Genomic DNA, 22,829 nt, shown 5'->3' on the forward strand with positions numbered 1-22,829 from the left:
ATTTTCAATGTGCACGCTAGGAATACAAAGATCTTAATATTCGGCTTGCTCCTCTTAGGGCTACTCCACTTTATCCATGGCTCTGCTACAACCTTGAGGTCAAATCTATAATACAAAATTATTATTTGCAAGAGCTATTGTACAGCAGGTAATAATCTACCTAGGGACACGATCTACTTTCTCCCGTGACAAAGAGGACCGTAAGCCTGACCGGGGAGGCTATCCTGATGCCAGGCCTCACTACCCACACAGGCTGGACAGTAGAAAAAGCCCTCCGGGTCATACTTCCGCTTAATCAAAGACAGGCGCTTGTAGTTAGCACCGAAAAAGTCAGTAGCCCAGAGAGGATCGTTTCGATCGGCCTAACAACATATTAACATCGTCAAAATTCCAGAATATAGAAGGAACCCACCTCGTTCATATAGCTACCCAGCTTGGGAGTCAACGCCCTCATCGCCCCACCCTTCTTGTAAGTAATATCATCCTTGACAGCTTGAGCGGTGGACTCGTCAGCCCAACCCCTAGCCACAACATTGACCATATACGTCGAGCGCCAGGCTGGATTGACACCCGAGAAACGGTCTTCTCCGTCAGTCAGTACCTTTCCACCACCGACCAGCTCCACACTGTTGATGGTATACTCTTCCGGAGCCCCGGCAATAACACCGATCATCCTGCGAAGCAAAGTACGGTTCTTGGTCAGAGAGTCCTTGTCGAACATTCGCGAAGTCAAAGCCGAATTCGCGGAGCCAGTAGATTGATGCGCCCCCGACATGGCGTTGTAGTAAGCCGGATAGGAGGGAAACTGGAACCATTGAACCGAAACAAAGAGCGAAGTACCGTTGTATTTCTGCAGTTTCTTCAGGAGAGGCTCAAATGCTACCTCCGCGTACTTTTGGGATTTGCCCATGGCTGCCACGGCATGGACGTAACCAACCGTCTCGTTGCCGAAGAGTACCATGGGGCCGTTGATGGACCAGGTGCCGTATCCGGAGAATCCTGCGTCGGAGATGGATGGATATTCGGTGTGGATGTCTGTGACTGCTTCCAGGAGGGCGTCGGTGTTGTTTCCCAGGGGCATTATGGCGAGCGATTGGGCCACGACGGGTTTGGAAGGGTAGGCTTTTACGACTGCGGAGGTGACGACGCCGTAGGTGCCGCCGCCGCCGCCTCGGATCGCGAAATAGAGGTCGGAGTTCTGGCATGCGTTGGCTGTCACGGTGGTGCCGTTGGCTAGCATGACTTGCGCTTCGAGGACTTGGTCTGATCCTAGACCGTAGTCGCGGCTTGCGGGTGAGTGGCCGCCACCTTGGATGTATCCACCGATGCAACCCACCGTCTATTGGGAATAGTTAGATATGCTGTGTTCTGTAATATATCAATAGGGACTTTTTGACTTACAGGGTCTCCTCCACCAACAATGGTCAGGTTACGCTTAAATGCCTCCTGATAGACGTCCGACCAGACGTAACCACCTGCGATCGTGAACGCAGCGCCAGTCCAGTTTGTGTGCTTACACTGGTCCGATGGCACGTAGTTTTCATGATAAGTGATTCCTTTCTGGATATACTTGATCCAGATTTGCAGGGCACCATAACCCTCCGACCTAGTAACTGATGAGCCGATGCCACCGTAGATCGCACGATACCATACTTACTTTCCGAGGATATCATGGCCGGTATTTCTAACAACAAGACGGATGTTGTTCTTCTTCGCAAACGCCATCCCAGTAGCCAGTTCTTCCGGCTCTGTCGCATTGATGGTGTACAAAGGAGCCTGTCCCAAGGTACAGTTTCCAGGCTTCTCTCCCGAGCTGAGATCCACGGGCGGGCAATTGTCATCTGTTGGATAGATGTATCCGACAGGTGACAGAGACTGCCAGGTTTCATTGGACCATTGCGAATAGACATAAGCGCATTCCTCGTCGTTCTGGTAGGGACCCGGATAACAGGAAATGGCAGGAGGGGTGTTCTTGATGAGCTTTCCAGATACTGACGCGTTGAGCGCATTCCAAGTGTCGAGTGTTGGCCAGCATGAGTCTCCGGGTGTCTGCTGTGTGGTTAGTATCAACCGTCCGAGATATCATTTCTTTCAAAGACGCACGCATTTGCAGGAACCTTCGGTGCTGGCGTAGGCCAACCCGGTTAGGCCTAATAGTGACCAGAGTGTCGAACGCATGGTCAACTGCTCAAACAGAGTTATTGTAGGGGATGTTCACGAAAAAGAAGCTGAGCTGCGGTCAGGATTGAATCTAAATACTTTCGCCTATTGGCTGCGGATACGAGTCAAGCGACGTAACCGACATGATTTGTGTAGGGGTTGTGCATGGGTTCGCAGTGAATCGGTTCTTCGTCTGAGGAAGAAGGTCTGATTGGGCAATTCATGGGCGTTACATTGGTCTAGTCTATTAATTAACATAACTCTGGTACGACTCACTACAACCGAGGTCGGAATATGCCGCATCCCGGATCATATCAGGCGTATATTGAATGCTGACTCGAGTGACTTTACATCTCATTAGCCCTGAGAATATGGTAGGCTTCACCTCATGTATGAACTTTGCAGATATGACTATCTTATTTAGAATTGTATGCAAGTGCACATGTAAGATGCGTTTGCTCTCTGCTCACTGTTTCAGTCGTACATTTGGCGACATCCCACCTCCGAGAATCCAGGCAAGACCATCAAATCTTGACAGCATTCCGGCCACGTTGGCTCCACCTCGAGTCCCACATGGTCAAGCGGATATACAGGGGACGGAGGAACTAAAGTTGACGGCCAAGGGTCCGTCCGTTGTCCGTCCCTTCGCTTAGTTTTAGTCCCCTTTTCTCCAAATTAAAAACTTAATCCGTTAAATTAACAGGCTCAAAAGAATTCTCCCGAGTTCAAAAAGAGAGCAAAAATCAGGGCGCCATGGCACTCCATACACTGACATTGCCTCCGGCTTCGTAGATGAACCATTGGCTTGTGCTCACATACTGTCGTCTTGCCTTGCTGTATCCCGTGAGATCCACAACCCTAAGATGGGATGGCAGATGGCCTCCGTCGTGGACTCAGGATCACCACGACACGAGCTGCACGGCATTTGAACCCGGAGTACATGGCATAATACAGACAACTAATTTGGGGTAGCCTACGTAGAGCGACAGGGATTGTGAAACACTTCGGACAAACTACTGTGAGGTGGTAAGATTATAGGAGGGTTAATAAATTGTCGGAATAGCCGGCCCTAAGATGAAGCCGTGGTCCTTGCGGTTGCCCACAAACGGCCCCCATAACAGCACGGACCATCTAATGATGGCCTCCGGAGGGGGACCAGCGGCCGACGCTCGGTCTTTTGGTATGATCTACTGTAACCTAGCCAAGTAGATTCAACTGTAATCCTCTGGTGTTGGAAGGATCCTTGTCCTTCATGTGCATGCCCAGCGAAGGATGAAGCCAGTGCACCTATTGAAGATTTGAGTAAATTAACATGCATATTCCAAATCTCACCCGTCTTAGAGTCTTCACCATGCCTTCCACTTCGCATTGTACTCATCTATATACCTTTCACCCTTCCCCCACCTAATGACACCCGTGCGACCAGCATGAGCAGTTCTACTGCTCCCCAGGGCGTGGCAACCCACCTGTCCGCCAATGGCCTCATTGGCATCACCTGGGCAGGTGTGGCGCTGAGCGTAGCATTCACCTCGATTCGTATAGCCATCCGCCTGCAGCGCATGAAGCATTTGCTCGCAGACGACTATTTTGTCCTGTGCGGGCTGGCTTTGCTCATCACAAACGCAGTGTTGCAGACCATCCAAGCGCCACACCTCTACTACATGACTCTAACCCCCACCGGAGAAGACATCAAATACCATTCCCTGCGCTATGTGCACCTGGAGTTCGTCATCATCGGACTTTTCTGGTCCATCCTCTGGAGTATCAAGGGCTCCTTCCTGGCTTTGTTCTGGATGATCTCAGACGGACTCCCGAAGTACCGTCGCGCGTGTGCTGGAATCGCCATATTCGCTTTCATAGCGTATGTTGGGTGCTGGCTTGCGTCGGCACTCAACTGTCATCCTCCGTCGGATTACTTCAGATTCGGTACTTTGCTCTTGACACTGAATACGAAAGAGAGACTAATCGATTGTCTTGTCAGGAAAATGCACAAAGCCCGCAGATATCAAAGGCTCCGTTATCTCCATCAGCTATAGTACAGCTGTGGATATCATCACTGACCTGATGAGTACGACTCGCTGACACATATCCCACATAATGATTCGTCCCGATAATAACAACAACCACAGTCATGGCTCTCCCCCTTCGCATCCTCTGGAAGGCGAAAATCACCAGACAACAAAAGATCGGTCTAGGTGTCGTGTTCTGCGTCGGATTCATCATCATCGCAACAGCAATCGTGCGCGCAATTGAGATTACCGGAAGAGCCTATTCGGACCAAGTCGGTCTTGCTATATGGAGTATCGCTGAATCCTCAATCTGTACGTTCAATACTTCCTGTTTCCATGTGGATAAACAAAAAGTGGTATACTAAGAGAAACTAGCTGTCATAGTCGGCTGCCTCCCCCCTTTTAAATCCTTCATCTCCCGCAACTCGAGCACAAACCAGTATCCCTACGGATCAAGCGGATATACAGCTAATCGCTACGATCGGAGTGCGACATCAGCACGGAAGAAAAGGTCTTTAATCACGACGAGCTTGAGCGAGGTGCCCCTACCACTGGAGGATATGAAATCATATCGGGATTTGGGGTATGAGTCTCATAGACAGAATGTGCATATAACGGGTGGTGTAGATGGGCCGGATGGTCTTGGGAATACGTCGTGGTTTAAAACGTCTGAGGACGAGCCGCGCGGGGAGATCAGGATGGTTAAGGAGTTTGTGAGTGTTCATTTTTTTTCTTTTTCTCTTGTTGTGAGTGTGTTTACTGATGTTTGCAGAGCATGGTTTCTTCAAGATGATTTGTGTTTCTTTGTGGTGAGTATTGTTTTAGAAGTGGTAATTGTATATAAAACCACTCCTTTGTGTTTAGATGGGAATAAGTATATATAGACATTACACAGGAGCGTCCATGATGCCTTAACACACACTGTTCATATATAAACGTCTACAGTACATCAATCAAAGTAGCTCTACAAAAGGCCGGCCAATCCAACGATCAGGGTCAAGAGCCATATATCCCAATCGACACGGCTATCCCTCACAGCACAATCCACATCCTTAAACTGACATAGGTGAGCGATGATAATGCTTGCACGAACATTATTCTGTCAAGTTTATAACGTTGATTGCATTTTCAGGAAAAAGCACTGATCTGCTGATACGATCACATGAACTAGTTCATAGTGAGGCTAGACTAGACTGCAAAGTGTCAATTAAACTACTTTTGTATAGATCTATGCATCCTTCTTTTCATTAAATCTAGGGGTCAGGTTCTAGTAAATATACAATCACCTGATGACCTGTACCCTAGCAGCCGGTCTTGGAAAAAGGTCATAAAAAAATACAGGAACTCTGTCATCTCATGTCTAACTCTCATCAGTCTAGAGAGCGAAACTCAGCTACCTCCCGCTGATTCAGGATTTGCTCCTCTGAAAACCAATCCCCATGCATACCGTACGGCACACGCTGTGGTAGCAACACCCTCGCCACAATATCCCTCATGTTGCGAGCATCGATTATCCACAACTCACTGCGCGAGGTTGCTGGCGCGTTACCGTTGGCATCAAGTTGAGATTCGTCAAATACATATGTGACGAGCCATCCATCATCTTCAGAGATGCCATCCTTTCGGGGCACAAATGAGCACTCCTGTGCGTACCATCCATACGGAAGAGCAAACACTTGAATGGGGTCATTCGCATCATTAGTAGCGAGAATCTCATTGATAGATCGTTGGTCAACGCATCCAGTTATCTGAGTTGGCGGGTGAGCTTCAGCCACCTGCAATAGGTGGCGGACGTCTATTTTTACAAGACAGTCAATCTTGACGCTGGATTTCTGTCTCGTGGCAAAGTTCCCTTCGCTCATAGAGCATCCGTACACGAATCGGGCGGCGGTCATCTCTATATGTCGTGGGACGTGGGGAAATTCGAACGGAATTGCGGACAGCGCCCATTGCTCGGTTATAGTGCTGGATTTATCCGCCGGAAACTGGTAGTAATATAGGCGACATTCAGGATTTTCGTGATTTGCCTCTGCTGGTGCGTCTAGGTCTCCCATATGGTATATGGGAGCCGCACTGTTCATCCGACATACGAGCATGTGTACTCGTGTTCCCCAGGGGACGCTTTCATCCCAACTGTTGACCGTATGGAAAATGCAACAAGGATCGGTTTCATACCATTGAATCTGAGGGGGACAGTACCTAGGAAAGACCCCAAAACGGGTGCGACCGTGTGGGTCATACTCTATGGCAGGCTTGTTGTGGGTTATATTTGTTGGATCCATAGAAAGAGGAACATCTAGCATAATGGTGTGCTTGCGCGAAACCCCGAAATCATGCATCATCTTTCCAGATGTGAAACCAGGAACGGGTTGGTTGAGGTATGACCCATGCTTGCCGGCGCATCCAGATGATATGATACTGTAGTGTACAAATGGGAAGATAAATGTCGAATGGAAGAGCAGCAACTCGCCTGTCTGGTAATCACTGTGAGGCTGGTATCTTGGAGTTAGTATCCGTTGGTAATAATAAGATGGAGACGTACATGAGCTGTCGTCATCTCGTTATGAAATCCTTCTATCCCAGGACCACCGATAGATGGCCCCATTGTCTCATCAGGGGGCTCTCCCTCGGCGCTACTCCCTGTGAACCATCCTACTGTGCTTAGAGACGGAAGGTAGACTCTCATTGGTGGACCAGTCTCCATGGTTGCCAGCACCCTTCCATCATGATAGAGAATGTTAGTGTTGGCGGTGCTAATTCTCCGGATTGGACGGACTACAAAGCCGAGGAAGGATGAGAGCATCAGCGCCATGGTCCGCAACATGCCCATAAAAACTTTCAGCGGAGATACCATAGGGCTGAGTAGTGTGGTAGCGCTTGAGATAATCGGACTAATATGTGGATACTCCGCAGTTGCGCAGTGCACATCCGTCAGGATATACCGATTCGAATACAACGGCTGCTGCACCTTCGAGCCAGACATGCGCCTGAAGAACACCCCAGAAAGCATGCCATCACCATCAAACCAGTGGAGGTCGCGGCGATCATCATCTTGAAGAGAATTGCTGCCGTTGCGAACATATTGTCCTCCTAGAAACTCCTCGGGAATTGTGCCCTGAACCTCGCAGGGATACGCATGCTGAACTGTGTATATGGGAGCATAGTTTCCGGAGAAATAACTATGACAGGGCCGAGTTAGTAAATATTCTCTTCGCTTATGACTCGTACATACAGATGTTTGCGATTTTTTTCTTTCCCAATCATGTTGTCGGCTTTGACATGGGATAATGTCCTGCCCTAGGTACAGATCCAACTGGTAGCGAAAATGTGCACCCTGCGAGCTGCATATTTAAGTTACACCACATATTCGATCAATATATTATGGTCCGGGTCGTTTCATGGCATAAAAAATCATATTTTATGTAGGCCTGTTTTTGTACAGCCCAACTGGGTACGTGCTTGGCACGACTGAACTCTCTCGTCTTTTGGGTTTACTCGATCACCACGATTTGTTCTTGCTTGGCGATACCTCATGACGTCGCTAATGAGCTGTTAACCTGTATCTCTGTGGGGAAACTAAGTATGTAACCGGCTATAGTCTACTGCAAGGGGCGAATCGCTGACTCGCAAATGTGTTGTCTTATCGAGGGCCTGCTATAAATCAAGATGTTCTAAGCATTTCCCACAAATCCACCCTTACATCAATTCAAAATCGTCAAACCACAATCAGTACCACCTAAACCATGGGACTCGACTATATTCTGGTGTGAGTATGCTCTTATCACGTTTTATCCTGGAATTGCTGACCTTTAAGACATGTCACCTATAATATACCCTTAGCGGGGATCCTGACTCTGGTTTACTGGCCTTTCATGACACGTCTGGACTGGCAAAAGATTTCCACCCTCGTCATTGTAAGTATTGTTCCTGTAAATAGGAATAGGGGACTTACTGTTGAGCTAGATATCCCTGGTCGCTACCATTCCTTGGGACTCGTACCTGGTGCGTCATCGCATTTGGACGTACGCCCCTAATGGAGTTATAGGCTGGACACTATACGATATCCCATCAGAAGAGGTGTTTTTTTTTATCATCCAAACGTATAATACCAGCTTGGTATATTTAATTCTAACCCGGTGGCTTGTGCTGCCGATGTATTTGGGTACTGTCGCACGAAAGGAAACCCTAATTGGAGCTTCCATACTTCTCCTTGCTATTTCCGTTGGGCTTATCGCATTGTGCTTTGGAGATCATTTCACTTATTTTGGTATGATCATCACATGGGCTGGTCCTTTTCTTCTCATACAATGGTAAGTGCTCATGCATCGCGAACTGGTCATACCTGACATAAATCTTAGGGTATTCTCGTCTGGTTTCATTATAGCACTTCCCAAATTGGAGCTTATGGTATCCATTACGCTTCCCACTCTCTTCCTATGGACAGTAGACACAATTTCTATCAATCAAGGAACTTGGACTGTTGAAGCGCCGACCAAACTAGGCGTTCAGCTATGGAGTGGTATGGATATAGAGTAAGCCTTACCAACGTCGATTACCGGCATCAGAACATGCTGACCTGGCTAGGGAAGTGCTCTTCTTCCTTATCACCAACATAGTGATCGTTTTCGGTCTAGTATGTATTGATTATGCTATCGCGATGGCAACCTGTGAACTAGTGCAATCACCGCAAGCAGTCCAAAGCTTCCCGTCATATTTCCGGGTCCTAGCACGATTTGTGACCAACAAATACCATCCAGACAAACAATTCGTGGCTAGTCTGCGAAAGGCAGTTGACCGTCTCGCAGCCTCCAGCCAAAGCATGTACATGGGAAGTGCCATGTTTCAGGGACCGTTCCGGATTGATCTAATCTTGCTGTGAGTAACTGTCTCCTCCCAGGTAAACTTCATGTGACATGCTCATAAGTACCGTATGCAGATACTCGTTCTTCCGAGTAGCAGACGACCTAGTCGACGAATCCCAAGACACCGAAAGCGCACGCATGATAATTGAGCAATGCGATCAGCTTCTCGAAGCTAAGTTTTCTCACCCAGAACTATTTCCATTCTCGCCTGGCTACCAAGAGGCTAAACATCCTGCACCTCCAGAGCTTATCGCAGCTATTGACAGTCTTCCCGTCTCCCGATTGCGGCTCGAGCATCTAAAAGGTCTCATCGAGGGCTTCCGGACGGATCTTACATTCAGCGCCAAACCTGGGTCCTTCCCTTTCGTCACAGAATCTGATCTTGATACCTATGCTTATCACGTCGCTAGTTCGGTAGCGGCATCCATGTTAGGTCTGGTCGTTCATCATTTTCCGGATCATCAATTTGCAATCAACGTGTTTCTTCGTCGTCGCGTTGTAGATGCAGGTGAAAGGATGGGCCAGACCCTTCAGTATATCAATGTAGCCCGTGATATTGCTCGTGATGCTGCCATTAACCGGGTATATCTACCTACGACATGGCTGAAGCAACAGGGGTTGGGTCCTGAAGATGTGCTTGCCTCCCCTACAGATTCTCGATTAGAGTTGGTGCGGGATAGACTACTTGATAGGGCGGAATTCCTCAGTGCTTCAGCTCGGGAGGAGATGAAATTTCTGCCTGATGAAGTTCAAGGGCCTTTTCTTGCGACCGTTGATAGTTACCTGGAGATAGGGGCAGCTTTGAGAAGAGGTATGAGGCCGAGAACCCTCGATGACAAGCTAAGGCTTCCACTAGGAACACGCTTGTGGGTTGCTTATCGGGCTATGGCTTGGAGAAAGTAGTATGGAATAGCTTTCCTACTAAGATCTCGGCGTATGAGCTTGGAGCTGATATCTAGAAGGGTCTCTGGCCTGGGAGGCCTTATTCAGTCCTTGAATTGTGTTTTTACTCTCATCGTCATAAACCTAATGCCTCCACAAAAAGGATACCACCAGTGTCAACAGAGCCATCACTAGTGTCAATATAAACCCCGATCGAGGCTTTTGCCTGATTCCCATATTCCAATCCTCCACTATTTGCTGAGTGACAAGCTTGCTCCCCGCCAGGCAAACAGGAACCCCTGTCCCTGGATGCGTGCTGGCTCCAACAAAATAAAGCCGTTCAATATCCGGGTGCTTGATCTGTGGTCTAAAGCTAAGCACATTAAAGAACGAGTGCGATAGACCCAAGATCGCACCACGGTCGAGATTGAACCTTTCTTCCCAAGAAAGCGGCGTCTCAACCATTTCATGGACCAACCTAGACCGCAAGTCTTGTAGCCCCGTTCGAGCCTCGATAGTGTCCAAGACAATTTCACGCGTTTGAGATACTAGGGTATCCCATTTCTCTTCTTCAAGCTGTCCTCCTTTTTCAGATGTCAAATGACCTACTGGGACTAACACGACAACAGCCTCTTTACCAGGTGGTGCTGCAGTTGGATCGATCTTACTGGGCACATTAACATAGAATGACGGTCCATCTGGAATACGGTGGTCTTCGAAGATGGCATCGAAGCTTTCCCGGTACTTTTCAGCCAGAAAGATATTGTGTGCTCGTAAGTGAGGTAGTTTCTCGTCAAAAGACCAGAAAAATGAGATGCTACTGCACGATACAGGTCGCTTTTTCAGGTCGTGCGACCGGCGTGTCTTTGGAAGGAGTTCGTTGTATGCGTAGACAAGATCGGCATTTATGACGACCAAGTCAGCATAAAGTTCTTCGCCATCTTCCAGAAGAACACCTTTTACGACGTGATTACTGTCATCGAGTAGGACAGACTTGACGGGACTGTTTAGGATGTATTCGACTCCAGATCGCATTCCGATATCTCCTAGAGCTCTCAGGACCTGTTCTTTTTATTAGCTAATCGGTGTATTGATAGGATGGAGTTCATCCTATAGCATACCCTTTGGAATCCTCCCTCTGGGTACCATATCCCATCCACCGTCTCGATATACTGTAGCAGAGAATACGTCCCTGGAGCCCGATAAGGACTCATGCCCAGATACATACTACCAAAAGTCCACACACGTCGCATCTTCTCTGAATAGAAATACCGCGCGGCTCGAGAGTATGTGCTCGTCCATGGATGCATGGAGATCAGAGATCTAAGTACATCCCACCGCAGCAAACTCAGAAACCCAGGAAAGTTCTTTCGCAGCACATGCGCAAGTGACAGGTTATAATGAGTACCGGCCTCGTTCAAAAAGGCACAGAATCGTGGAAACCCATCGGGACCTTCGTGATGTTGTATCTGCGCCTTCAGGCGTGTGAGATTAGTCGATAGCTCTATGATATCTTTGTCAGGGAACCAAACACAATAGTTTGGCTCGCATTTGACTAAACGGACATTTTCTTGCTCTAACGAGGTACCGAGATCCTGGAACGTTTCTTCAAAGACCTCGCGCATTAGAAGCAATGACGGGCCTTGGTCGAAGCGCTACTTAAGGTTAGTTACATTTTCTCAGGTCCAGATTGAGACTTACATAGCCGTCTTTTGAGATAATGGAGCATCGACCCCCAATGAATCCGTGCTGTTCTACAACTTTGACGTGGAACCCTTCTTGGGCCAGTCGTGCTGCTGTGGCAATTCCTCCGGCACCAGCACCTGGAGCTATTAGCTGCCTTGATTCGGGCCTTGATAAGATACCAATGGGGATGGAGGACATGAGTCTATAAAAGCCAAGCTCACCAATAACAATCATGGTGGCCATCGCCACAATCTGAAAGGTTTCGGTGGTAGCCCTAAGTTTTAGGGAAAGCAATCACTTTTCGCACCACTGTATCTTTTAGGAGAGAAGTGAAACGATACTCTAATATCTTTAAACGTACTATATACTACCTTATCTCGTCCACATCACATATATGTATGACGTTATCATCACATATTGAAGCTTTTCAAAATCAAGATTCAAGGAAGGCCGGACTCGCAACCTCTTGGCGTGACAAAGTTATTTGACTGTCCTGGCACAATACGGTTTTCAGCCTTTCAAGAACCTCAAGCATTTTCAGCAATTCGGCTACCTCGACTAATTCATATAGTATAACTAGGTAGACAAAGAGATAGTATAGTTCGGCAAGGCCATTGGCAACTTACCGTTTCCTCGGGGTCATGCTCTTTAGTAGGACTAGGTTTTCGCATGATAACATCCTAGCGAGCGAAAGGAGACCATTGCACCATTATGCTCTCATAAGATAACAATCCTTTTTTAGGTTGAGCTCAAACTCAGACAATAGATTTGTTGGCTCGGGCAACTAGGCTTCAGGCTTCCGTCCGTAGATGAAGTGCGTGTAAACATAAAGTTGCCTTTTCATCTCCTTAAATTCTTGTCGAGCTTTCGAAAAAAAGGATACGACTTTCTTGCTCAGACCAGCCCAGTACGCGAGGAAAGAGCGCCAAGGGCAATGGCTCGATGGCATCCATTGTCTGTATTTGCATCCACCGGCCAAGCTCCTTGAGACGCGGATCCTTTGGCCAGGGCCCAACGGGAACCTTCAGCACGTCTTCACGCACTCCTACAAATCCAGCCGCTTTCAGTTTCTCGACTAGCTCGTCGACGACATTTATTGATTTTCCAAAGATATTCATGCCGTCCACAAGGTGGCAATTCCATTGCCGAACAGAAGACTCATCCGAGAGCTCGCCTTCCTGCGAATAAAACCAAACACGAAACTCCCGCATCTCTATGTATCCACCAGGCCTCATATGATGGAATGCTTGTTGGAAGAGCCGGTCCCAGTTGGAAATACTGCCAGCCATATTTCGTTAGTGGATGTAGTGGAATTTCTTAGGCTCTGGATAAACCCATTCGGCTTCAACATCGTCGACGACAAATTTGCAGTTCGGCGGAACCCTGAAAGCAATATTAGATACATTCCCGAGCACTATTAGATTTGATATGTCAAACCTATAGGACTGACTTACCAATGGGGCTGAATTGGGCTTAGGTCGATCCCCAATATCTCTGCATTTGGGAATTCATCTGCTATATCAATCGCATAGATGCCGGTCCCTGTGCCGATATCCAGGATGCGTTGAGGAGATTGTGGAGTCGGGGCTTTATAAAGGCCACCCCCTAGCATGAGACGATAGATGTGATGAAGCATGTCCATGCGAGCTTGCTCGGTCTCATCATTCGGGAAAAGATATTCACCCTCCCGAAAACCATGATAGCGACGGCCGTTCTCGTAGACATAATCCTTGATGCTCGAAGCAATAGAGGTAGTGAAAGATGATACGTCACTGTCACCAGTAGGCCATGTAATATCAGATAATTGACTTTCAGCTTCAATGATGCCACTCTTGCAATGTAATGGCTGCTATTCTTATATTATTCTCAAGCCTGTAGCTCGTCAACGTAGGCTACACCCTGAGAGACATTGGGAGAAAGCTCACTTGAAACCACGATTTTAGCAGAAACGGCCCACATCCAGAATTATTGACAAAAGTACTGTTTCACCTCCAACTCCACGGGTTGCCTGAATTAGAAGAATTCCCGACGCGCGTACCATGTTAATGGCATGGATCAAGCGTTATTACTCCGACATATAGCGTCATTCATATGAGGATATCGACTGAGTTCGCAATAGCGGTCATAACCGTTCCAATTCTCTTTCACGCAGTCCACTAGTACGTTAATAGAGTCACAATGGCAAAGCAAGTTGGACTCGAGATACTTTTCAAACGAGATAAATTCCAATGAGAATGAGGTTCTCACAGTAGAAAAGTCATAAATACTGACAATGATTTACATGAGATATGCATCTCAACTTAGTATAATCTGTGCCTAGTCAACTATGCACAGTATAAGATGGAATAGTTTTTGGTAGGAGAGTAAGAGTCCACGATATGGAATTTTAAAGCTGTCAAACTATATGCTGCTCAATTGGGAAGGTGTAGGCGACTCCCCTGGGCAGGCAAGCGGTGTGGAATTCTGCCGAGGACTATCGATTGTTCTCCTTCGAGTCGCTCGAGTCTTGCGCAAGCATCATCTTTCATAACATTTCGCATGTCACTCCATCATGTCTCGTTTACCTCCTGAAGATAATAGGTATCCGCCGGGTCCTTCTCACCGGCCCTATCCGCGCCGTGATGATAGGGACGGCCGTATGTACGACGACCGTTCGCGCTCGCGCTCGCCTGGCGGTATTACGCTCCTCCCCGCACGATAGCATAGGCGTGGATGCTTGAAGAAAAGCCGTACAGTTTCTCTTTCCGACTCGGCAACTGCTAACTGTATTCTCGGGTTAAAAGATCTTCCGCGCTCTCCCCCGCGAGGGCCTGCCTCGGACAGAAGACACGATTACTCTAGAGACCGCCCGGATTCCGGACCTCGTTACCGCAGTCGGGACCGTGATGAGTATCGACGACGCTCGTCTCGATCGCCCCCGCCCCGGCGCGGGAGGCCGGCATATAGAGATCGCGACCGGGAGGGTTATCGCTCGCCTGGATACCACAGTCGGAGCAGAAGTCACAGTCGGAGTCGGAGTCGAAGCCCGCGACGAGGCCGTTACTACGGACAAGAAAGCAGAGAAGTGATGATGGATGGCTTGCCGGTGGATATGACCGAAGAAGACGTTGGGATACTCCTTCCCCCTGAGATTTCATTGCACGTGGAAGCTCAGAGTTGCGCTCCACAAAGCACCGTTTTGGTAACAAGAGGCTGAGATGTGCATGTCACCGGTGGTTCCGGTCGACGTGTTGAACAGATTACGAATGAACTCAGAGACGGTTATCATATTGAGGGCCTTGAGGAAGTTCGGGTTATCCGTGATCGGCAGACTAGTAAGAGTGATACTACCTTTTCGGAATTTATGGATGTCCTGACGGTTTGTAGAAATATCCCGACAGCTCGGCTTTCTCCGATTCCGAGACCTCAATTCTTCGCGCGCTTTTGTTGAGCGCAACTTTCCGTCCGTTTACTTCTACGGTCCAAGCGCTGGTCGGGATGACCGTGGAACCAAAGTCCGCATCGCATATAGCCGGGAGAGAGAGGATCGTGCTCGCGCCAGAGCTGAGGGGGATTGGACTTGCAAGAACGTGGGTAGTATATTACACGCTGCTGGGAAACGCAGCTAATATCTCTATACAGTGTGCGATCGTCAATTACTCTACACGCTCAAAATGTTTCCGGTGTCAAGCCCCCCGACCTGGTATGTATCTTCGCCCCACCGTCCATCATTATCTTACTAACGAGCACAAGAACCCGGTCCCACGGGGCCTCCTGGAATCGCTGCTCCCAAGGTCGAGAATAGTGGTGACAATGATGCTGCTCCTGAAAACCAGCCCTCCCAGTTTCTCTTGTTCCGAGGACTCGAACCCACCGTCACAGAAGAGCTTCTTGCCAAAGGAGTCGCTAAACTATACCGGCCAGCTCCTAGTAATTCTGAGAATGCATCAGGAAATCAGAAGAAGGGGGCTAAAGTGGCTTCCACTACGGGCGATTCCAACCTGGGAGCTCGGGACGGGTCTATCCGCCGCGTTCTGCTAGTAAGAGATCGCAAGAGCAACGAAAGCTGGCGTTATGGATTTGCGGAATTTGCAACTATACAGGTAAGGAACACATCCTTAATTTTCGGAAATCCGTTCTTACCGTGCTTTTCAGGATGCTCAAGCGGCCGTTACACGTCTGAACTCGTTCGAGAAGTTCACCATATCATCAAGGCCAGTGCTTGTGAGCTACATTCACGCTGGTGTATTTGTTCCCGTGATCAATCCCTCGGCGCGGACGGAGAGGTTCACCTTCAGTCCTCTCAATAACCCATCCTTAAAGCTTATGTACTGGGATGAGGAGGCTTACGTTACAGAGCTCACAGTGTCGACTGGCGAGAGTGACAACAACCAAATGCTGTTGAAGAACGACCAGCACGATCAATCAGAAAATCAGGGAAAGACTCAGAAAGACACGGACAAAACTAAGAAGAGGAAAGCAGACAACCCGGCCGGCGCTGGCGCCAAGAAGCTTGCGATGCCATCACATCTGCAATTCTGGAGCAATCGGCATGCCGAGCTCCATGGCATTCCGAAGAAGAACCCAGATGATGTCGGAATCAGCTCTGATCAAGGAGCACCGTCCACGGATCCTGGCGCTCCACCAGCCCAATCCTATGCGGATCCCAACCGGAACTGCTGTTATCTCTGCATGCGCCAATTCAAGAGCTCCGCAGAGGTCAACCGCCACGAACGACTCAGTCAGCTGCACCAAAGTAACTTGCAGAATGAAGAGCTGACATCTAAGGCAATGGGGAAGCTTATCAAACATGGTATTGCCCAGCAAACACCTGAGTACCGCGACCGTGCCAGGGAGCGCCGACAGGCATTTGGCAGCTCCAAGGCTCCAGTCAAGAAGAGCGCGCCTCCACCGAAAGAGGAAGAAGAACCCCCAGTGGAGTCAACGTCGAAGGGCGCTTCTCTTCTCAGTAAGATGGGGTGGTCTGCTGGAACGGGGCTTGGTGCCCAGGGCACTGGCATGACTGCTCCTATTGCCACTGAGGTCTACGCGCAAGGTGTTGGTCTAGGAGCACAGGGAGGCAAATTGGGAGATGCGGTCGAAGAAGCAGGACGGAATACCCGCGCTAGATACGATGAATTCTTGGAAAAGACAAGGCAGACTGCACGGGAGCGATACGAGCAAATGGAGCGATAGTTGTAATCCGATCAATACCTTGTACAATAACCATATGAAATTCATGACATCAAATTTTCCCAGGCGGATGGCCGCCTGAAAGTCGAACACCTCCGCATATGTAAGAAAGCATAAAATAACACAACAAAATAATAAAGCCAAACATCCAAACCATGAAACACAAGGAAAATACATCAAATCAATCAATCAACATGAATCCTCCTCAAACACCGATCCGACTTGGCCGTAAACGAGCTCCGCGTATGCATCATCGTCACATTATCACTAATAACCCAGTCGCCCTCCTCCCACGAATGCCAATAAGCCACACGACGATCATGAAGCAACGAATCTAGCATCTGGCATATCTCCGGGGAGTTGGGAACGTCCTGGATCGTGATGTATGTCGGGTCGAAGGCCGTTTTCTCTTGAGGCCAAGGCTCGTGGTACCGAAGACAGGGTCTGTTGTGAGCAAAGTGTGGGACAACGAGTGGTAGGTCGGTGATCTTGGCTTCATCGAAGGATGTGGTTCTCACTGTCCAGGATAGCTTTGAGAGTTGTTCCAGTGTGTAGTTCTGGGGGAGGTAGTGCCAGATGAGGTGGGAGGCGCTGAAGAGCGTGAAGCCTGTGTCCTTGGGGGAGGGAGTCATGCCGGTGAAGAATTGGAATCTGAGGTTGGATTTTGTTAGATGAGTTCATTTTTCTTTTGGGATATATCATGGAAGTAAAAATAGTAAGAAGGATTTAGTTCCACTTACTTAGGCGGGCAAGAAACAGTGACTTCTTTTCCATCAGCATTTATCTCCTTCTTGACTTTGAAGAGGCCATCATAGTGGAATGGCATCCACTCGGCGGATAGCACATTATTAAGGCCCTGGGATTCAGTACCGTGGTCTTTGACCTCAAGTATCAAACCGAACTTCCAGGGCATAGGAGTTCCCATTTCCTCGGCCTTCTTGACAAACAGCTCCTTGTCACGGGTATCGTTGAAGCCACGGAGAACCACGGGAGAGTTCTCCTGGACTAGTCCACGGAGCTTGAGCATGTCCAGATCCGTAACTGATGTGTTACTCTCAGTTGGTCGGATGATCAGGCCACAAGGGTATTGGGGCTCGATCTCCACAGACTCAGACCATCTGTACAGGTCCGATTTCTCGCGGTAGTACCATGGTCTTCCATCTTTGTGTACTAACTCCACGTCCTCACGGTTATCAAATACCTCGCGCATCCCGTACTCGATTCTTCCGTCCACGGTGAAGCAGGGAGATGAGTGCCAGGGGGTCACGGCGTGGAGAGCCAGAGGCAACACTTTGATAGAGATTTTGGTGGATCCGGCGGATGGGTGAATGGATAGACGGATATGATCAGCGTAGTTCTTTCGGATTGCTTCTGCGAAGGCCTAGTGAAAAAAGCCAGAATCAGTCAACTTGCGTTATCGTTTCGGTGTGTCAGAACACGCGACCTACCTTGCCACGGACGATCATCTCCTTAGCGATCGATTCCAGCTTCTGCTTATGGGAACGTTTCGAAACGCTTCCGTCATCGACGTACATGTGCTCCAAGTCCTTGGTGAGGAACTTGATGTAGCCTCGGTATGTCGCACACACGTCTTTATCTTCTTTGATACTGGCAGCACAGTCGTAGTCCAGTGGTGTATAGTTCTCCACCAATCTCTGTCGAAAGGTTCCGGCGAGGCTCTCATATGTAGCAGCGTCAAGGGGCATATCTTCGTGTACGTGCAGGAGGTGCTGGAGTCTAATAAATTGAATGTGTTTGTATTCCTGGTCGAGGACTATTTGTCGAAGGCATTGTCCGTATGCGTAGACTTCGGAATCGGGCACTCCTAGCAGGTCTAGTTTTATCAGTCTTGATAACTTTAGGTAGAAAGTATTTCCTTAAGAATGCACTTACCATTGTACACAAGGCCATCAGATGCAATAGTCAATATAGCACCAGGCTCGTAGATATCTGTAATCGCGGCGCACAAGCCATTCAGGTGTGACAAGGCAGTCTCCTCTCCCTTATCAGGCAAGGTACCCAGGACTTTATTCTTGCGGTTCGGGGACTTGAATGGAAAGGCTGGCAGAATCAATTGGATCGCCTGGTGAGCTTTCACCCGAGAATAGATCAGCGGGAGAAACTTTAGGGTTCCCTCATCGCTGCGATCCTCTACGGATTCGGGAACTGGTGCGCGATAACGGTAGATGACGTTCAAGATCTCCGTTGCTTTCTGAAGTGCTTTTGCGTCGAAGACAATAGACTCGACAGGGGATAACGCTGAGAAGCTCGTCGGGGCGAATGGAACCTGAACCTCTGTTGCGCTCATGTTGATGTGTTCGCTTGGTAAGTTTAAGTGAAGATAAGAAAGATGCTTAAGCCACGCCTTCTTGAGGTGATCCTGGCATCATGGTGCGTGATAGTCATATTTATACTCTTGTAGGATAATAGCCAACTGCTCGACGGCAAATCAATGCATAAAGTACACATTTACTTGCAAAAATAGTTTAATTTAGTCAACCCTTACCAATCAAATCGATTGGAGCAACCATGCATGGAGCACGGACTGACGAATATCATATGATGAGGGTTCCTGCAGCCCTGTCCTGACCCTGTCGACGAGATTGCAGCGGTATTTTCCGCGCTGCTCGTGTAATCCAGTAGTGCTTGAACTAGACGCCCCTGAGGCTCGCACTAGGCATAACTCTGAAGTTTTGCACCCTGAAGAGATGTTCAAGGCCCCAAGCACTGCCGTAGACGAGATTGGCTCCGGGACAGGACCCACGCCGTAGTAGCTTCTACGGTTCCCGAGTTCAAGACTGTTAGATTCAGGGCCTTGGGTGGATATGCCATGTACAGTCGCCATCCCGAGACCGTTTACTACCGACCGGTACCTCATGATCCCATTCCGACATGATCTATCGGAACGGGATTTGAAGCTGTTGCACAGCCGGTGACATATATGGATCCAGTAGTCGTAAAAGGCAGTATAGACGGTCTTGAGATCTAGAAGCATCAGTGAAATTTCTTGAGGGGGTGTACCCCGGACCATGGTAGCATTCCAGGCACCGGTGCTGTTTCGCCAAGCGGCAAAAGACTCGGGACTTGAGCCTTGGCATACTCCTCCTTTTCAATGCATTGGAGGAGCGATGTAATCTTAAGTTGATGGGCTATATAGTGGCTATCGCGAACTAGGAGAGATATGTTTCAGTGGAACTATCACGACATCGAGCTCAAGTGGATGATCATTACTCTTACCAGTATCATAACCCGGGATAGTGGATATTCACAGGACTTATTGGCTTTTTTTAGGCCATGCTAAGGCATCAGAAAGAGGCGTGGCAAAAGTCTTGCTTTATTATAATTGATAATCAGACCTTAGGAGCCCGTCGGTCTCCAACGGGGGGACTAAAGGCTCGGCTATTCTGCAGGCAATAAGGGACTGCCCTCGTTGAGGCTTAGCCCTAAAGACTGGTGTTCAACGGGTGTCTTTAGCGCGTAGTCTAACGTGACCGAGCCTTAACGCTAAGCTTTAGTGCCCGTCCAGCCCCTACACCAAATGCGGCCTTTGCTCCACCCGACTCACGCCTGCAATTTCTGCATCAGACTTTGAGTCGGGACATATTTCCTGACCCCGAGTACCTTCGCGGCTGTGATCCGTGTCGAATCCCTGACAATTGATGTCTCATGTTGCCGACGGCCAGATTCTGCCCAATTCCGTATCATTCCAGAGTCCAGACAAGTGGCCAAGTTCGCCAAGGAAGGCTGATAAGATGAACACAGCCAGGTCCAGATCCACCCGATCCATCGATCCAGAGAAATGTAGCCGAAGAGAGCTTTAAATTACCTAATTAGACTTTAAATGAAACAAATACCGGGTGATTTCTGCATTTGTCATCTCATCAGATAAGGCAATCCACCAGCGGAATGCCCCCGCGGTCAAACGTCCTGCAGGGACGTGGGATTAGCTGATCCATATGCTGCACCGTTAGCTGGCTATGGGGCGTGGCCTAATGCCGATGCCCAGCCTTGTAGATGTAGTATGTATATCGTCGTGTTTCCCAGATTCAGGAAAGATGATCAAACGTTGGGCAGATCATACAATCCTTCTCGTTCCAGACTCTTGGGTACTGTTCATAAATCTTCTCGTTTTCCTTTTGCCTGAAGCGTCTCCATAGCGCAACAATCTTCTAGTTCACAATGGAGAACAAATCATCATCATTCGACGTTGATCTGGTCATCGTCGGCGGTGGACCAACAGGTTTACTGTCTGCCGTTCTTGCGAGAGCCCTGGGACTCTCAGTGTATATCATTGGTAAGTAGCCTCTATACACTCAATTGATATGTTCATGAATTGGAATCAAACATACTAAATAGATCTTATCTCAGACGCCAAAAATGGCGCCTTAGAAGTCGGTCGCGCGGATGCCCTAAACGCCAGAACCCAACAATATCTCGAAGTGACGAAAACCTTACCCTTCCTCGAGCCCTTTGGCTTGAAATGCAACAGTGCGTTCAGTCCGGCTTTAACAAGAAATTCAGTTTGATTAACACTCCCCATTAGCAAGCTCGACATTCGAAGGAGGACAGTTTACCTCTCAACAAAACAAATGGTGGACATCGCTGAAGCACACCCATCGTCCCAATTTTCTCATGATCGGCCAGTCAGAGGTCGAAGAGGCTCTACTACATCAACTTGATATCCCTGTCGACTATAATTCGCATGTCAACGGGATCGAAGAGACCACGTCAGGTGTCGTGGTGACGACCGACAAGGGAAAAACAATAACGGCCAAATATGCGATTGCGGCAGATGGTGCGCGCTCGTTTGTGCGCACCACACTTGGGATACCCTTTACCGGAACCAAGCCCGAGATGGTCTGGGCCGTTCTGGATACCTTCATTAAAACGGACTTTCCGGTTTGTCCTGAGATCATTACCTTTCAGAAGGATGGGCAATCGCGCGTTGCGTGGATTCCGCGGTAAGTGGTCTTGTTGTTTGTTTATAGGTTTTGTCGACCGACAAAATGCCTAACTGTACATATAGGGAACGGGGTATGAACCGCTTCTATATCCTCCTCGATGGAGAAATCACACAGGAAAAAGCCGAAGCCTCCGTCCGAGACCATATGGCTCCGCACAAGGTTGAGTTCAAGAAGACGGAGTGGTTTAGTACATTTGAGAGTACGTAATGCGCGTATTCCTTTCTGAGTCACAGACATAAGTATTAACGCAAAAATCTAGTCAAGGAAAGAGTAGCCAGCACATTCATTTCTAAGGATGGAAATGGTCGCATTTTGCTTGCGGGCGATGCCGCCCACGTTCACGCCGTCAATGGTGGCCAGGGTCTGAATACCGGGATCGCAGACGCATTCAACCTCATATGGCGGGTCGCCTTTGTGGCCAAGGGACATGGAGGTTCTACACTACTGAAGAGCTACGATGAAGAGCGTCGTGCCACAGCTTCGGCCGTTATTGACGTTGCTGCTAAGTTAGTGCGGACCACTGTCAAGACTGCTTTAGAGTATGTTGAAATCATTGAGAAGAATGCGGGTTATATCACAGGTATGGTAATCATTCACTTCGCTTCTCGCTTTTTACAATTGTAAATCGATCCTAACTTCCCAATCCACAGGTATGGGAGTCTCCTACTCCTCTAATACCCCACTGGTAGTCGACTCAAACTACGGCGACTTTGTTGCTGGGAACCGTTGCCCTGATCTATGGGTCACCAAGCTTCCCGTAAGATCATCTCAAACTAATGCCGAAGAGCTTTCTCGAATGCGTTTATACGAGCTGTTTGGGTATGGAAAATTCAAGGTTCTCTTCATTGGGAACGAGAAGCCTGCCTCTTTTGAACAGGCTATTGAGCTGCAACAGAAAGCAGAAATATGGCATATCCATGATCAGGATCATCGTCTCACTACCCTTACGTATGAGTTCGGTGCAGAATGGGTGAAGAGCGACGAAGGCGCAGTTGTGGTTGTAAGACCGGACTTGTATATCGGTTATGTTGGGAAGGATTGGGTGCAATATTTGGCGTCGGTATTTAATTGATGGAGCGTTTAGACAATGTACA

The 22,829-nt window shown here is 48.5% G+C and overlaps 10 protein-coding genes across 10 annotated transcripts; 4 read left to right on the plus strand and 6 right to left on the minus strand.

Annotated features, from left to right (window-relative positions):
- Nucleotides 1-173: 173 nt before the first annotated feature.
- Nucleotides 174-2,178, minus strand: AO090020000162 (isoamyl alcohol oxidase; the record flags this gene model as incomplete). Its single annotated transcript, XM_001824470.1, has 5 exons — nucleotides 174-362; nucleotides 413-1,339; nucleotides 1,402-1,606; nucleotides 1,658-2,049; nucleotides 2,104-2,178. The coding sequence occupies 5 exons, from the start codon at nucleotides 2,176-2,178 to the stop codon at nucleotides 174-176; spliced, it is 1,788 nt and encodes a 595-aa protein (XP_001824522.1).
- Nucleotides 2,179-3,587: 1,409 nt separating this feature from the next.
- AO090020000161 (uncharacterized protein) lies at nucleotides 3,588-5,225 on the plus strand (the record flags this gene model as incomplete). Its single annotated transcript, XM_023238130.1, has 5 exons — nucleotides 3,588-4,086; nucleotides 4,163-4,228; nucleotides 4,290-4,481; nucleotides 4,545-4,978; nucleotides 5,115-5,225. 5 exons carry the CDS (start codon nucleotides 3,588-3,590, stop codon nucleotides 5,223-5,225), a joined length of 1,302 nt encoding a protein of 433 aa, XP_023092724.1.
- A 314-nt stretch (nucleotides 5,226-5,539) lies between these two features.
- On the minus strand, nucleotides 5,540-7,433 carry AO090020000160 (carotenoid oxygenase family protein; the record flags this gene model as incomplete). Its single annotated transcript, XM_023238131.1, has 4 exons — nucleotides 5,540-6,154; nucleotides 6,260-6,661; nucleotides 6,712-7,348; nucleotides 7,402-7,433. The coding sequence occupies 4 exons, from the start codon at nucleotides 7,431-7,433 to the stop codon at nucleotides 5,540-5,542; spliced, it is 1,686 nt and encodes a 561-aa protein (XP_023092723.1).
- A 479-nt stretch (nucleotides 7,434-7,912) lies between these two features.
- On the plus strand, nucleotides 7,913-9,934 carry AO090020000159 (uncharacterized protein; the record flags this gene model as incomplete). Its single annotated transcript, XM_001824467.1, has 6 exons — nucleotides 7,913-7,935; nucleotides 7,984-8,083; nucleotides 8,133-8,479; nucleotides 8,528-8,701; nucleotides 8,754-9,044; nucleotides 9,106-9,934. 6 exons carry the CDS (start codon nucleotides 7,913-7,915, stop codon nucleotides 9,932-9,934), a joined length of 1,764 nt encoding a protein of 587 aa, XP_001824519.1.
- Nucleotides 9,935-10,057: 123 nt separating this feature from the next.
- AO090020000158 (phytoene desaturase family protein) lies at nucleotides 10,058-11,797 on the minus strand (the record flags this gene model as incomplete). Its single annotated transcript, XM_001824466.3, has 3 exons — nucleotides 10,058-10,975; nucleotides 11,035-11,568; nucleotides 11,615-11,797. The coding sequence occupies 3 exons, from the start codon at nucleotides 11,795-11,797 to the stop codon at nucleotides 10,058-10,060; spliced, it is 1,635 nt and encodes a 544-aa protein (XP_001824518.3).
- Nucleotides 11,798-12,447: 650 nt separating this feature from the next.
- On the minus strand, nucleotides 12,448-13,509 carry AO090020000157 (class I SAM-dependent methyltransferase; the record flags this gene model as incomplete). The annotated part of the gene is made up of 3 exons (XM_023238132.1): nucleotides 12,448-12,877; nucleotides 13,054-13,445; nucleotides 13,498-13,509. 3 exons carry the CDS (start codon nucleotides 13,507-13,509, stop codon nucleotides 12,448-12,450), a joined length of 834 nt encoding a protein of 277 aa, XP_023092722.1.
- A 1,287-nt stretch (nucleotides 13,510-14,796) lies between these two features.
- On the plus strand, nucleotides 14,797-16,774 carry AO090020000156 (putative G-patch domain protein; the record flags this gene model as incomplete). The annotated part of the gene is made up of 4 exons (XM_023238133.1): nucleotides 14,797-14,913; nucleotides 14,966-15,281; nucleotides 15,332-15,681; nucleotides 15,734-16,774. 4 exons carry the CDS (start codon nucleotides 14,797-14,799, stop codon nucleotides 16,772-16,774), a joined length of 1,824 nt encoding a protein of 607 aa, XP_023092721.1.
- A 182-nt stretch (nucleotides 16,775-16,956) lies between these two features.
- On the minus strand, nucleotides 16,957-18,477 carry AO090020000155 (isocyanide synthase family protein; the record flags this gene model as incomplete). Its single annotated transcript, XM_001824463.3, has 3 exons — nucleotides 16,957-17,422; nucleotides 17,512-18,152; nucleotides 18,220-18,477. The coding sequence occupies 3 exons, from the start codon at nucleotides 18,475-18,477 to the stop codon at nucleotides 16,957-16,959; spliced, it is 1,365 nt and encodes a 454-aa protein (XP_001824515.3).
- Nucleotides 18,478-18,614: 137 nt separating this feature from the next.
- Nucleotides 18,615-19,079, minus strand: AO090020000154 (uncharacterized protein; the record flags this gene model as incomplete). Its single annotated transcript, XM_023238135.1, has 2 exons — nucleotides 18,615-18,619; nucleotides 18,665-19,079. The coding sequence occupies 2 exons, from the start codon at nucleotides 19,077-19,079 to the stop codon at nucleotides 18,615-18,617; spliced, it is 420 nt and encodes a 139-aa protein (XP_023092720.1).
- A 2,324-nt stretch (nucleotides 19,080-21,403) lies between these two features.
- On the plus strand, nucleotides 21,404-22,807 carry AO090020000152 (uncharacterized protein; the record flags this gene model as incomplete). The annotated part of the gene is made up of 4 exons (XM_001824461.3): nucleotides 21,404-21,732; nucleotides 21,798-21,934; nucleotides 21,995-22,315; nucleotides 22,386-22,807. The coding sequence occupies 4 exons, from the start codon at nucleotides 21,404-21,406 to the stop codon at nucleotides 22,805-22,807; spliced, it is 1,209 nt and encodes a 402-aa protein (XP_001824513.3).
- Nucleotides 22,808-22,829: the final 22 nt, after the last annotated feature.

The sequence above is a fragment of the Aspergillus oryzae genome, chromosome 6 (genome assembly GCF_000184455.2).
Source record: "Aspergillus oryzae RIB40 DNA, chromosome 6".
Taxonomy (NCBI): Eukaryota; Fungi; Ascomycota; class Eurotiomycetes; order Eurotiales; family Aspergillaceae; genus Aspergillus; species Aspergillus oryzae.